Below are 16,220 nucleotides of genomic sequence, written 5' to 3' on the forward strand. Positions count from 1 at the left end.
TGATGTCTGTGCTAGTGATGCATGTACGTGATTGGTTAGTTTACCTATTTCTAAACTTTATATCAATTATCAATAATAAATAGTTTAAAATCAGTATTTTCAAATAAATACAAAGAAGCGTTGACTCATCCTTGATCGAATGGTCCAAAAAAATTGAAAATCCATCGAGAAACGGCTTAGATATTAAAGTTTAAAGTCTATCATATTTTCGTGACGGTCCCCGATTTTCGCAATCGTAAAGTGTACCCCAATATAGAAAACACAGACGTAGTCCTACGTCAAAACACGAAGCAACGAAATAACTTATAATAAGGTTCATGAAGGGTATATTTCGAGCATCAGGAAGTACGGTTTGGGTCAATTATACCCCCAATAGAACCACAAGGCGGGCCAATACAGTTGACCAAGGATGGCGTATCTCGCAGTTCAATCCGGAACTGTTAGAGGAATCATTACGATGAGAAAATCGGACTCTTGGCCTGAGCAGCGACGAGTTATCCGATGTCCTGATACGAGCTTGTGACGTAACAATGCCAAGGAGGACTAAGCCAACCGGCAACCGCAAACCGGTTTATTGGTGGACGAACACGATTGCTGATCTTCGCAGCACCTGTCTTAGGACTAAAAGAAGATTGCGACATATGCTAGAACCGAGGCGGACAGGATCGAAAGACTCCAGCTGTTCAGGTGACAGCATGCAGAGCTCTGAATTACAAGATCCATCGTAGTAAGAGAGCCTGCTTTGAGGTGCTGTGTAGGATGATACTCCATGGGGGAATGCATACAGGATAGTGATGGCTAGGACTAATAGAACACCTTCTGAAAAGTCCCGGAGATGTTAGCCAGGATCGTCGAAGGGTTGTTTCCGAAGCATGACTCATCGGACTGACCCGTTACACCGTACGAGTCAGTTGACGTGGTATCGTTAGTGATTAACGACGAGCGTATCGTCGCTGCAAAAAAAAAATAAAATGAACAAGGCACCCGGTCCGGATGGATTCCCAAACCTGGTCCTTAAACATGCGATTCTTGCTAATCCAGATATGTTCAGGAGTTGCTTCCAACGATGCCTGGATGATGGAAACTTTCCAGATCGTTGGAAACGGCAGAAACTGGTGCTGTTGCCTAAGCCCGGGAAGCCCCCGGGAGACCCTTCGGCATACAGACCAATCTGCCTGCTCGACACAACTGGTAAGTTGTTGGAGAGGGTGATCCTGAATAGATTGTCGGTTTATACGGAATGTGCTGGCGGCTTATCAAACAACTAGTATGGGTTTTGTAAAGGTCGTTCTACCGTTGAAGCAATTCTATTGGTAATGGATACGGCTAGGATAGCGCGTGGATAGAACAGAAGAGGTATTAGGTACATTAGACGTAAGAAATGCTTTTAATAACGCAAGCTGGGCAGCTATTACTGACTCACTACACCGCTTACAAGTTCCACAATATTTTCAACCACGAGCCGCCCGTTCGAGTTCGTAAGAATTTTCAGCGAAGCCTAGTGGAGCATGTAAGTGACCTCAATGGCTTCAAATCAATAATTTCAAGCGGCGAACCCAGGATTGGTACAAAGTCAATTATGTGACCAAACAATATTAAGGCATTTCTAAATATTTCCAAAAGTGGACTACTAATTAACTGTAAAATTTAATTTAATCCAAACGCCAGTGCCATTCGATGCACGACTAGACTACAAAAAAAATGCTATGGGTGGTATGGTAATGCTGATTCATAACGATTAGGCTTAAATTTGACTAGGGCCAACTGAAAGGAAAATATTAGCTAAATAGAATTCATATTGATCGAGATTGTTATCTTTAAATATAGACATGTTGTCAGCTTTTCTGCATATTGATTTGTAGAAGAGTCAAGCACTATACTGCCCCTCTTCGCATGTCCGTCCCATATCGATTTTTGGTGATTTTGGTTTTCTTGTGGGAATTAGCTTTAAACTATCTGTAGTTTAAGAAAAACTGATAAAAAAGTGAACTTTGTTCCTTACATATGGAAAATCAAAACCCGTTTGTTTTGTCCCATGTCGAAAATATTCACATAACAGTCACGTGACTTCGTTACATCGTCCAGGTTAACTGTTCAAGAATATGCATGTTTTGCATAAATGTGTATCGAACAGTACAAGCGTAGCGATGGGGTTCAACCCCCTCCTCTATTCAATCATAACTTCAATAGAAAAAAAAACAAAATTTTTGGTCCTTCATGTGTTTTTGAATCTTAAATCAGAATAAAACATATTTTGCTCGTTTAATTTGTTTTATTGATATTTATTTTAAAATGCTTCATCAATTACCATATTACGATCCCTTTTGCTCAGGTAGATCATTCCAGAACTGCTTCTGTTCCTCTTTGATGACCGGAAAAATAACATTCAGGAGCGCCTGCTTACGATCGGAACTTATACCGATTGGATGTTTGCGACACAAAATGTCATTTTGATAAGAAAATTATTTTGAGCTTTTTAGTGGAATGTTTTCACCTGTCATAAGACGAGTTTAAACAATCCCATTGAATTCCACCACTTAATTGTATCCTGACAGATACGTATTTCGACCTCAACAGTAAGGCCGTCTTCAGTGTCTCGTACTTAGTACTTAGTACTTAGTCGTAGTCGAGTCAAGTACGAGACACTGAAGACGGCCTTACTGTTGAGGTCGAAATACGTATCTGTCAGGATACAATTAAGTGGTGGAATTCAATGGGATTGTTTAAACTCGTCTTATGACAGGACAAAATGTCAGTTAAACTGAAACTCTTGTCACCAATCGTCTTCATTTGTTTCTTGGACATGATGCAGCAAGACAGCATTTCCCCGCTCTCATCTACTGAGCTGCTGTAGTTCATTTCAAAGCTGCCTTTATTGAAAACAATCTTTCTGATGTCTTCGATGTATGGACGTGGTTTGCAGTGGTTTAATGTGTACTGCGACACAGTCATCTTCATCTCGAAGAAATCATTCGCAACCATGTCTACCACAAAAACATTCTGTTTAGCTTTTTTGACCACCTGCTTAAATTCAGGAAACGTTGTTGTGGGATCACCATGTCGCATGGCTTTCTCTACAGCCGCGTGGAAGGAGTCGGCTGCCATAAATGTATGGCCGGACTCAAAAAACTTAAGAATGATTTTTTTTTACTTTAGTAGTGTTTGCATTCAACAAAAGTATTAGGTACAGGAACAAGTTCCAGTTTTTGTTCTACTAGAACAGTTGTCTAGCCAGAAAGTAATTTGTTCCACTCCGTTGCTACAGCACCAGTTGACAACTTTGTCAAAGCAACTTGTAATGTCCGCGGCTGACCTTCCAGAAGTAGACTCGTCCCAGACGCAGGCTATAACGGGGAATGCTTTGGCATAGCTGCCGACCGGGGCGAACGTCTCGTTAAATGCTAATAAGCGCTGGGCAAAAACGATGGACTTCAGACTTTCTAAGCGAGGAAGCTGAATGACCTGTAATCAAAAATAAATGCATAAATGCAAAATAAAGCAGATTCAATGATTTTATATTTTTGAAAATAACATTCCAAGTAAATTGTACCTTCTGAAGATCAACAGCGAAAACGATTTCTTTGGTTCGAATGTTGTCGCCATCAGCACGGTACATCAATCTGGAGGAAGATGCCAAACGTAAATGTTCCATATGCGATTTGCATAATGAACATATTGCAATGAAATTGTCTTCGTCGATGTGTCCGGATGCACTCTGATGTAATGTTGCCGCAACGCATGCCTCGCATTGCTCGTGGCCAAGCTTTACCAGTGAAATATTCATGCGTAACATTACATTGGAATAAAACGAATAATTGACCTTTAAGTCTGGTTGAGCCGAATCTTGATAGTTTGTATACATGGAAACTCCTGTTAGATCAGATGGTAGATAATATCGGTTCGGAGCGTGAGCTCGTCGATAGTGCGATACAGTTGGGTTGTATGACAAGATGTGCGATTTAACAGCTTCCTGTTTCAGTTTGTTTCGCTCGTATTTACCACGCTTGGAAGGCTTTGGATTCCCTTCGAAATCGCTATCGAGGCAACGATACACAAGGTTCCTAACAATAGACAACAATCAATATCATTGTTTACACATACTGTTATACACAGCTTACCCGCAGTTTTCTCCATATCCGATAGTGTTCAAGAAGAACTTCCGGCATACTCGTTCATCGCTTCCATTTAACAAACGGAGGCAGAAAATGTACGAACAGGTCTTTTTCGGATCATTTGCAGTGAATCGATTTTTACGTCGGAGTGGCTTTGAGCTTCGATGGACGGTTCCTCTAATATAATTGGTTTGACCCGTTTTATCGTGCTTCCAGAACTGATCATGTATAATTACCCGTTCGTCCTTCGACACAATCTGGTCACAATTCTTCTTGCAACCACATTTTTCGATGATCAATTTGTGAGCCAGGCGCCGGTTCTTCGCGATCTTTGCTTTCAAAATTACTTTTTTTGTTCGTTTCCGCTTTCTGGTTTGGATTTCAAAAAAACTTCCGTCTGAGTCCAGCACTTCCTCTTCAGAAAAAGAACACTTCTCCGCACTCTCCGTCTCATCTACAGAGTTCCCGTTTGGTGTCTGAATCACCTCTTCACCATATTTGTCCAAAAGGAACTTTTTCAATGGAAAATTGTAACCATGGGTTCATCATCGAATCCGATAAATTCTTCTTCGGAATCCTTCACACTAACGTCACTACCGTATTCTTTCAATAATTCCAACGCAGACATTGCCATATTGCCGAAATACTTGAGTTATTGTGTTCCCGGAACGGTACTCCAAAACTAAACACACGCACCAAACAAGCAAAGTTTACGCATGGCCTGCTTTTCAAATTATAGTCAAGATACAGGGTGAATAAGGACACAGGAAATAATGGAGAAAAAAAAATTGATCGCAAGACGGATATGCGAATGTTTAGGTGATTTGATCGAAAATTATTGACATGTATGTAACATTGCTGTTTTTGGTGGTGGAAAATAAAATCTGTTACTTTTTTCAACGCAATTCAATCAAACTGGCTTATTCAAACCAACTAGTAACGAGTAACAAGTTGAAAATTATTTGCCGACGTGAAATGACGGAAAATTTAGAAAATATTTCAAGCGCCATTTTCTCCGCTTGTTGTTTTGCGCTATGGTACGGACATGCGAAGAGGGGCACTATACACATTACACACTCGACACAGGCGGCTGTAAAGACTACGATTACGAAGTACATTCCGAAATATTAAACTTAAAACATAATAGTTTTTGCTATTTTATTCAATTAACAATTCCTATGACAAGAAAACAACTACCAAAATAAATACTCCCACATTCTATCACCATCGGCCTCGCACACCCTTCACCGCTGCCGTCATCCATCAAGCTGCATACGCAGAAACTCCTCCACGAACGACGATTCCCCAAAATCCAACCCCTGGCGGACCGTTTCCTCCGTTAGCTCGTCGACCAACTGATCGGAAATGTGCGAAACCGTCTGCCAAGGTTTATCGAAGTGACCGTTCACATAGATAGGGTTTTCTGCCATTCGCCGTAGTGTGCGCATCCGATCGCGACATACTTGCTTCTTGAGCTGTCCGTACAGCTCCCGTCTCCGCTGGTAACGTTCCCTCCGGGCCACCTCTTCGGCCAGATTCATGTGCGACTGGACCTCCGGAATGCTGCCCGGCTTGGCGTGCACGGCCCGTTCGTCCTCCGGTGGCGAAACGATCTCCAGATATTGCAAATTATGGGAGTAGTTTATTTTCTGCTGACGGGCGTCGCCACCAGTCGTGCTGTCGGGAGGAAAGGAAGAAACAAGTTGTTCGGATCATTAATTACCTCCACTATACAAGGCCTAATGGTGATCCATTTGGCAGATGTCGAAGATGCACGAAAGTGTACAAGACTCAGCAGCTAAGAGAAATCGGTTTTCGTTGGGGAAAATTACTTGGGAGGAATTTACTACTTTAATTAATAGTAAACGGTGCCTGAGCCTGACAAATTTGCGAGTACGTCGTTTGAATCTTGTTTGCTTGCGGCATTACAAAATGGAATCGTGATGAAAGGAAATATCCATCGAGGAAGCGAATTAAATATTTTACAGTTTATTTATAGTCAATTGGCCGAAATAGCATCGTTTAAGAATTTTGCTAAACTCAAACATATTAGTGATAGTTTAATTGCGAATAAGTGCAAGATTATTTTTGATTCAGAAGGCTTTCTGAAAAAATACATAACTGAGGAGTTTGTATTTTTTGGACTCCTTTAGATTCCTTAGAAATAGAATTTGAAAATTATTTACGCTAATATTTGTTTGAGGTTCAGCCAAATCGCACCAAGCACCAATGAAAAATTACCAATGTTCTTCCACAAATTTTAGTGTAGCAGATCCATTTGATGCATGAAACTTCGATATTTGATGCGGTAGTGGAATAATTGTAACCGAGGATATCCAACAACAAATGCACGAATAATTAATTATTAAATGATATGAATTACTTTTGGTTTTCATGCTACAAACAAAATATCACAAGTTTGTCAAAAAACGGCCATATTTTGAAAGTCAATTGGGTTGATCAACCCAGCGACTGAGAAAACTATCCTCGACATAAGATTTCCTAATTCCAGTCGTTAATTAATAACACTAATATTTGCAATAAAAGAATGATAAGCTTGTATAGAATAAGCATTCAGGGCATGAGCCGGACATAAGCCACACAACGGGCCCTTAAGCTGTCTGATATCTTGGTGGTAGAACTCGATTGTTATTGTCCTGGGAGAGGGGATAATGATCATTCGTAAGAAATTGTTTTGATCGCGTTGTGGTTTATAGTAATTGGTTTTAGCGCAACTCTTTCGGCATACCGAATTGGGTCACGGGAAGCCTTATCTGCTTGCAGACAGTAGGCTTATTTAACAAGGAACAATGACGACTTACGTTTGATCAATGGAAACAATGACTTCAAAAAGACGTTTCCCCATGTGTCTGTTTTGTCATCCTGTTGCTCGAAAATTTACTTTCTGTCTAAAGTCTGAGGATCAAATCATGGTTTTGAGGAGGAGAATATTAATGAAATATGCAAAAATATCCACTTCCTACAGGTAGGATTCGAACCCACACCATCCAATACGCTAGACGGGTGCTCTACTGCTCTACGCCTATGCTACCCTCATTGAGTTACCCTAAGAGAGATTGGCTAAGATATTGGTGAAAAACTTGAGGAATCGGTTGAAAAATCACTGAGATATGGCCATTTGAAAATTGAAAACGATTTTCTGAACGAATGAATCCTAGTGTTAAGTTACTTAAAGAGTGGAAGTTGGGGCGTTCAACGTTCCGACATGTTGTACAACTTTGACTGCGCCCCCAGCAAATTTGGTTCAGTCGAAGTAAAGTTGGACCGTCTGTGGGCAAGTTATACGACTGTAGGACAGACGGTTTCAAAGTTGTAAAGTTTGTCGGATGAAATCAAAACTGTTTGGTTTTGCTCAGACTTCTGGTGCGCGGAGTCAAATGTTGTACAACCAAGTTGCATTGTGTTTAGTGTTGTTGTACAACACTGTTGCTTTCAACTCTTCTGGTTTCCACTTCCAATATCCAGGAGCAAAAAGAGAGTTTTTGTCTTTCCGTAGAAAGCCCAGAGACCCATGGCAGTACAAAATGATAAAATGCATTGTCTTATTCATTTTATTATTTTACTATAAAATAAATAATACTGATTGAATTATAAAGATGTGGGCGTTTGTATGTGTGTATATTTGTGTGTGTCGCTCTGTATATACATGTTTTAGAGGAATGTTTGTATTTATAGGCCATTGGGTGGTCAATTCGAACATTTTATTGTAGAGCGGGGGGATTTTTTAGAACCATTTATTGTCAAACCTTGAGTACGGAATTGATGTCGTGACCCACACACGGATCAGTTTGGCCACTGGGTGGTCCACTGGAAGATCCGGAAAATCCATCAATCCAAAAATTTCATCGTAAAGCACCGGGATTTTTAGAAGCATTTCTTGTTGAACACTGAATATGGGATTGATGTTGTGACCCGCACACGGACCATTTTGGCATACGGGCGGTCCTATGGAAGATCCAAAACATCCGTAAAAATGAACAGTTCGTAAATTTCATCGTAGAACGCCGGGATTTTTAGAACCATATCTTGTCGAACCCTAAGTGTGGAATTGATGGTGTGATCCACAAACGGACCATTAATTGTGGAACACAATTGTGTCTACCATGTGGGTTGCAGGAAGGTCATCAACGTAAACGAGAAAGTAACACCACATTCCTGTAAACTGCTTTCGATACAAGCAAGGATCCGCATCACACTATTGTAAACCAGCTAGTTTGAGGACCTTCTTCTTCTTCTTATGCGAAAGTCTCCTTAATAAAGACACACAAAAAAAATCTTTTTATTGGCATTACATCCCCACACTGGGACAGAGCCGCTTCGCAGCTTAGTTTTCATTAAGCACTTCCACAGTTGTTAACTGCGAGGTTTCTAAGCCAGGTTACCATTTTTGCATTCGTATATCATAAGACTAATACGATGATACTTTTATACCCAGGGAAGTCGAGATAATTTCCAATCCGAAAATTGCCTAGACCGACACCGGGAATCGAACCCAGCCACCCTCAGCATGGTTTTGCTTTGTAGCCGCGCGTCTTACCTCACGGCTAAGGGGCTAGGGAGGAGATTTGAGGTCCTCTTGAAGACAATGATTCCACGCTCTCATACCAGCAACTGCAAATTCAGGTGCTGTCTCATAAAAAACACCATAAACATCATCATTTTTCGTTTCGCCGCAACAGACATCAAGGTCCGGAAGGTAGTTTGACGGACCACCGACCGGCGCGAACGCCTCGTCATAGTCGGTTTAATAGCGTTGGCTAAAACCTTGAGCTACCAATCGCGCATTGTACCGGATTACTAAGCCGTTCTGGTCCCGTTTAATCTAAAAAAAACCAAATACAACCGTTGGATTTAATTTAGTCTATCTCGACCAACATCGCCTTCTTTCTCTGGTTGCTTTGGATTTGAGAACTGGACATTGCTTCTTTGAAACTCTTCGGCTCCTCCTGAACCAGCGATCCAGCAACGCACTGACCCCTGTCCGGTGGCTTACCTCGATCGATCCTTTCAGACCTTCGGATTGGATCTAGCAAACGATACGCTTTCAAAACATCACTGTATCCAACGAACTTGAGCGTTACTTCTTTGCTTCGTTAGGCACATGGCAGGACACATTCACTCAGAATCGTTGTGCATGACCCAGTTTCTTACCAGCCCATCGTTCATGCGGTGAGAAGGCAGTCGATATCGAAAGTAGTTGGCTGTAACCACTGCCTTTCCACAGAGAGAATCCGTGTTGCTACGGAGCATACGGAACAGTAAACTGGTCAACAATCCCATTCCGCTTCAGATACGCTTTCACACGCTTGCCAGTGTACTCTCCATTGTTGGATCGGAGGATTTTCGGTTTCTGGTGGAATGGGGTTTTCGCAGTCTCCACTTATTCTTCCAGCTTCTGCAGTGCTGTGTGTGTGCGTCTTCCTCTACCCCTCATCCAGCCGGGGGCGTCAATAAAAACGATTCTTCCACCGATTTCCGGCAGATAGTCAGGATGCCCATTTTCAACTCCTGTTCAGGGTGCTGGCCAGCTTGTCCTTCTCGTCGTTTATCGGGAATGAGGATGCTTTTTTTCTTCTTCCAGCTTCTGCAGTGGTTCGGATTTATACAGCATAACGTAAGCGACTATATCTTTGCTAGAGTCGTCAATAAACACCAGGAAAAATGGTTTTCGACCGCATTGGACCACATATATCGGTGTAAACGAGGTTCATTACTGTCGACGTCTTGGAGTCGGACACTTTCGGGAACGGAACTCGCTGCATTTTGAGCACGTGCACGTGAGCACTTGCTTCACACACCTTCTTGTCAGCGAAGTCGGCGATCGTGGGGATGCCACAAAACCAAAAGCGCAAGCACAAAGCTCATTTAATTTATTTAGTTTACATCTGACGCCACAATACACGGTTCGAGGCCGCATCTCTCCATCCTCGAATGCGCCCCACACTCGCCTAGTCGTTTTGTACCTGGTCAGCTCACCTCGCTCGCTGCGCTCCACGCCGTTTCGTACATTCCGGATCGGAAGGCCGGCATTCTTGCTTTAGCTATCTTCTGTATACTGGACTCGCCGAAGAGTTGGGCGAGCTCGTGGTTCATTCTTCGCCGCCACACACCGTCTTCTTGCATGCTGCCAAAGATAGCCCTAAGCACCCGTCTCCCGGATACTCCGAGTACTTGTAAGTCCTCCTATAGCATTGTCCATGTTTCATGTCAGTAGAGGACTACCGGCTTGCAATCCAATTGGGAGTTCAAAATGATAAAGCATGGAAGCTACCATTGCCGGCCACGCCCATCTTCTCCGTTACTAGGGAAGGGAAGGAAATGATGATATGACATCCAATTAACGAGAGGCCAGCGACCCACCGACGCCCTCATAGATTTCAAGGAGTTTGATAGTTGGTAGGGTATGTGGTTTAGGAGTATCATTATAAGCAAATGATAGAAAATTTGTGGAAATACGTTGGGAGTGACTTTGCTAAGAAATTTATGTCACTCCATTATCCTTGCCGATGATTTTCCTCGGATGGGGCGAAGGTATTAGCCTTGCCCTGGCTAATAGCCTAGGTTTAAGCGCCTTTGCTCGCTCTCTGAAACGAAAAAAGAGCAAAAAGAAATTAAATTCCCCTTCCCCCCTGATATGATAATGATTTTGATCAACAAATGAATTCTAAGTGGATGAATAAATGATAAATCGAAAACCATTCCCGTTATATTTATTATTATATTTACAATTTATTATATTTACAATTTTGCATTACTACATAATAGAAGCGAAATGTATATTTGACCATAACGTGTTGGATGAATAGTGTGTTGGATAACTCCTTGCCAAAATACATTATATAATTATAAAACAAATCTTAACGAAATATCAAATAAAAGAAATTCCTTATTGGTTTAAGAAGTTCTACCTAGTGAATTTTCAACACCAAAAGCTAATAGTGCTTTTTTATCATTTTAGGAAATGTGTTGCATCAAATTGTGACTTAAATATAATGATAAAACCTTCATATGACCATAAGTATTGGAAGCCGAAAAGTGATCAAATTCCGTTGGTTTTGTAGAATATGACAAAAATCGATACTATGCCAAAAATTGGTCAAAATTTTGGCCAAAAATAACTCCTTTTTTCCTATTGTAGGATGGGGGGAAGCTTTTAAACTTGCCTTGGTTAATCAGCATAGGTTTAAGTGCCATTGTTCGCTCTTCGAAACGAGAAAGAAAATAATTTGAATTTAATGTCCCTTCCCCCTATTCATTTCCAGAATTGATTTGCTTAACCCAATGTTCGATTGCAAAATAATTAATGACAATGCTATATTTTAAAGATAAAAGCGCTCAAATCGGTTCACATTCTGTTGAGATCTTGATAAAACATATTTACCGTAAAACACACGCACATACAAAGTGGTCAGTTTGTTCAGCTGAGTCGATTAACACTCGACTCTTCGAGCTTCGGATTAAAAGTCGGTTTTTCAAGAGGTCTTAGAATCCTTATTAGGACTTAAGAGGGATAAAAAATATAAATGTACACTAGAAAGCATCGTCCCATAATTGCCATAAAATATAGAAATAATTCGACCGGTGGAACTCATCCACAGTCATCTTTCTTTCAATTATTCTTATTATATAATGGGTTTTAACACTGGCTCAACTTCACCGGCTGGTTTACCTCTGAGAATAGAGCTTTTCTATTTATTTGACCACGTTCTAGTGAATATTTTTAAATTGTAAAATGCCTTTCAGACCTACTTAAGGTAGCCTCACACCTCGGGAATTTGATCCGCGGATTTTTCCCCCATGCATTTTTGCATATGGGATGTTTTTGGAATTTGGACACGGAAAATCAAAATCCCGGCCCCCTTTAAAATACACGGGGACCAAATTCCGGCGGAAAATTTTCCCAAGGTGTAAGGCAGCCTTTAGCAGGAGCTCAAAAACGAAACTTTCATACGCGTAGGAGTAATAAACGGCTAATAATATGTATCGGTAAAGTAGTGTGTAATAAAAGAGTCAATAAAAGCATTAATGTTTTATACTATGTTTGCTCTATTTGCGATACATATGAAAATTCTGGGATCGTGAAATGGTATAAGTATAACTTTTAGCTCAATAATCTTAAAGAGAAAAAACAAAACTTCTTACCTCAAACTCCGCTACGCAGGGGCCCTTACCTTGAAATGACGCTTATCTATCGTCTAAATTTGACTGAGTCACGCGATGTGACTTTTGCTATGATCCAATCTCGATCGGTCCGAGCGTCCGATGTTGTCGTCGTTGATGGTGCACCACTGATTACTCACAGCAGATCCTGGGTTCTTCCTTCGGCCGCCGTTGAAAGCTCTGGAGCACGTTGTAACTCTACCGCTTAAAAATTTGGTCCAGTTCTTCTCGTATCTAGGCAAATGTTCAGCTTCTACTCAATCCAGACTCAGAGTATTTAACTAATTCTTGAAAGGGCTTAAATTTAGGTTGTTTCACTTAAACTTAATTTGAATAAACTTAAAACTTTTTTTTTAGTAAATGACAGAAGAAAAAAACGGAAGCGATTTTTATACGTCATATCTCGTACGTCACGTCAATTCTTTTTTACTATAATATGCAGAAAACAAAACCAGTGACAACCAGACACAGCATTTGATGAAAAAATCCACAGACAACAGACGTTGAAAATTTTGATTCAAATGCAGAAAAGAATATAGGTTTTGTTATATTATTGGCAAAGGTTTTTTTTATATCTGGCTATGCTCAAATTTGGCCTATACATTCTTTGCATATCAAAGAATATTGTGGCCAAATTTCATAAAATTTGGTCGACAAAAACCCCCCTGCCAATAATAGAACAAAACCTGCCAAAGCCGTATTTCCCCCTATCACTTATAAAAATTAAAAAAAAACACTTGCCACGGGCGCTATTGCGTCCACAATAAACTAGTATAGAATAAAGAATAAAGAATAAAGTATAAAGAATAAAGAATAAAGTATAAAGAATAAAGAATAAAGAATGAAGAACAAAGAATAAAGAATAAATAATAGAGAATAAAGAATAAAGAATAAAGAATAAAGAATAAAGAATAAAGAATAAAGAATAAAGAATAAAGAATAAAGAATAAAGAATAAAGAATAAAGAATAAAGAATAAAGAATAAAGAATAAAGAATAAAGAATAAAGAATAAAGAATAAAGAATAAAGAATAAAGAATAAAGAATAAAGAATAAAGAATAAAGAATAAAGAATAAAGAATAAAGAATAAAGAATAAAGAATAAAGAATAAAGAACAAATAAATAAAGAATAAAGAGTGAATAATAAATAATAAAGAATAAAGAATGAAGAATAAATCATCCAGAATAAAGAATAAAGAATAACGAATAAAGAATAAAGAACAAGAATAAAGAATAAAGAATAAAGAATAAAGAATAAAGAATAAAAGAATAAAGAATAAAGAATAAAGAATAAAGAATAAAGAATAAAGAATAAAGAATAAAAGAATAAAGAATAAAGAATAAAGAATAAAGAATAAAGAATAAAGAATAAAGAATAAAGAATAAAAGAATAAAGAATAAAGAATAAAGAATAAAGAATAAAGAATAAAGAATAAAGAATAAAGAATAAAGAATAAAGAATAAAGAATAAAGAATAAAGAATAAAGAATAAAGAATAAAGAATAAAGAATAAAGAATAAAGAATAAAGAATAAAGAATAAAGAATAAAGAATAAAGAATAAAGAATAAAGAATAAAAGAATAAAGAATAAAGAATAAAGAATAAAGAATAAAGAATAAAGAATAAAGAATAAAAGAATAAAGAATAAAGAATAAAGAATAAAGAATAAAGAATAAAGAATAAAGAATAAAGAATAAAGAATAAAGAATAAAGAATAAAGAATAAAGAATAAAGAATAAAGAATAAAGAATAAAGAATAAAGAATAAAGAATAAAGAATAAAGAATAAAGAATAAAGAAAAAAGAATAAAGAATAAAAGAATAAAAAATAAAGAATAAAAAATAAAGAATAAAGAATAAAAAACAAAGAATAAAGAATAAATAATAAAAGAATAAAGAATAAAGAATAAAGAATAAAGAATAAATAATAAAGAATAAAGAATAAATAATAAAGAATAAAGAATAAAGGAATAAAGAATAAAGAATAAAGAATAAAGAATAAAGAATAAAGAATAAAGAATAAAGAATAAAGAATAAAGAATAAAGAATAAAGAATAAAGAATAAAGAATAAAGAATAAAGAATAAAGAATAAAGAATAAAGAATAAAGAATAAAGAATAAAGAATAAAGAATAAAGAATAAAGAATAAAGAATAAAGAATAAAGAATAAAGAATAAAGAATAAAGAATAAGGAATAAAGAATAAAGAATAAAGAATAAAGAATAAAGAATAAAGAATAAAGAATAAAGAATAAAAATAAAGAATAAAGAATAAAGAATAAAGAATAAAGAATAAAGAATAAAGAATAAAGAATAAAGAATAAAGAATAAAGAATAAAGAATAAAGAATAAAGTATAAATAATAAAGAATAAAGAATAAAGAATAAAAATTTCACAGAGACGAAGGAAGGAGGAAAGAAGAAGGAAGAAGATGGAAGAAGAGAGAAAGAAGACGGAAGAAGGGAGAAGGAAAAAAGATGAAAGATTGAAGAAAGAACATAGAAGAAGGAAGAAGGAAAAAGTAAGATAAAGATGGAAGAAGGAATAATGATGAAGCAAGAAGAAACAAGGAAGAAGGAAGGATAAAGATGGAAGAATGAAGAAGGAAGAAAGAAGAAGGAACAAGAATGAAGAAAAAAGAAAGAAAAAGGAAAAAGGTAAAAAGGAAAATGGAGGAAGAAGAAAACAGGAGTAGGAAGAAAGAAGAAAGAATACAGAAGAAAAAAGAATAAGACAGAAGAGAGAAGAATAAAGAATAAAAAAATAGAAAGCAATTTAGCAAGAATCAAAAACTAAATACAAGAACCAAGAACAATTAAGTCTTGTTCCCTTCTATGTTACCGCCATCGGGAGTGACAATGGGTCTGGGGGTGAGAATGGGTCATCGCTCTCACCGGCAGTCTGGAGGTCGTAGAGAAAAATAGTTCAAAAAGGTCTCTTATATTTTAGTCTTCTTGCCCTCAGATACATTCAATGTATTCTACAAGCATTCTAAGTAGTTGAAACAGTGACCCATTCTCACCCCCGACGACAGTATCTCAAAATTTTGTATAAACTAAAAAATAAAAATTCCGTTTAAAAATTTAAAGACAACAGGAAGTCACAAGAAGGTTGCGGATCATTTTAGTTTGTGCCCCTTTTAACGTCAAATGTAATTTTTTCCACTAATATTGTTTTCTCACGATTTTTTAGCCTTTCGAGTTTCAGCCTTTTGTTATTTCAGCATTATGTGAGATTTTCACTTTTCAGCCTTTCGTGGAAGACCCTCCTCTACGTACCGTCCGCCATCTGCACACCACCATAGATGGTACGCAGCACTTTCCTTTCAAAAACTTCAGGTGCGCGTTGGTCCTCCACGAGCATCGTCTCGTGGCCGTAGATGACCACCGGTTTAATAAGCGTTTTGTAGATTGTCAGTTTGGTACGGCGGCGAACTCTATTTGATCGCTCTTGCGGAGTCCAAAGTATGTACGATTTACAGCCACTATGCGTCTCCGAATTTCTCTGCTGGTATCATTTTCGGCAGTCACCAGTGAGCTTCTACCATTTCCTCGATGCAAACTCGCGGTGGGTGGCTCACATTGTCTTCTCTTGAACCTCTACCTATCATGTACTTCGTCTTCGACGTGTTGATGACTAGTCCGAGCCACTTGGCTTCCCTCTTCAGTCTGATATAGGGTTTCTCCATCTTCTCAAAGTTACGTGCCATAATATCTATGTCGTCGGTGCAACCAAATAGCTGGACGGACTTATTGAAAATTGTACCACTCGTGTTAATCCCTGCTCTTCGTATTACCCTTCCAAAGCGATGTTGAATAGCAGACACGAAAAACCATCACCTTGCCGTAACCCTCTGCGGGTTTCGAAGGGACTCGAGAATGCCCCTGAAACTCGAACTACGCACATCACCCGACCCATCGTCGCTTTGA

At 38.2% G+C, this 16,220-nt stretch overlaps 2 protein-coding genes across 2 annotated transcripts in view; both read right to left on the reverse strand.

Moving 5' to 3' along the window:
• Positions 1–3,180: 3,180 nt before the first annotated feature.
• On the reverse strand, positions 3,181–4,502 carry LOC134207154 (uncharacterized). The gene is made up of 2 exons (XM_062682874.1): positions 3,551–4,502; positions 3,181–3,462 (listed from the first exon to the last, which is right to left on the reverse strand). The coding sequence occupies exons 1-2, from the start codon at positions 3,860–3,862 to the stop codon at positions 3,181–3,183; spliced, it is 594 nt and encodes a 197-aa protein (XP_062538858.1). The 5' UTR covers positions 3,863–4,502.
• Positions 4,503–5,268: 766 nt separating this feature from the next.
• LOC134206144 (uncharacterized) overlaps positions 5,269–16,220 on the reverse strand; it is a 44,279-nt gene continuing 33,327 nt past the window's right edge. The window contains exon 4 of the mRNA XM_062681834.1: positions 5,269–5,789. Within this exon, the coding sequence (XP_062537818.1) occupies positions 5,369–5,789 (421 nt within the window). The 3' untranslated portion in view covers positions 5,269–5,368. The remainder of the gene's footprint in view (positions 5,790–16,220) is intronic.

This window comes from Armigeres subalbatus, chromosome 1 (assembly GCF_024139115.2).
Source record: "Armigeres subalbatus isolate Guangzhou_Male chromosome 1, GZ_Asu_2, whole genome shotgun sequence".
Classification (NCBI taxonomy): Eukaryota; Metazoa; Arthropoda; class Insecta; order Diptera; family Culicidae; genus Armigeres; species Armigeres subalbatus.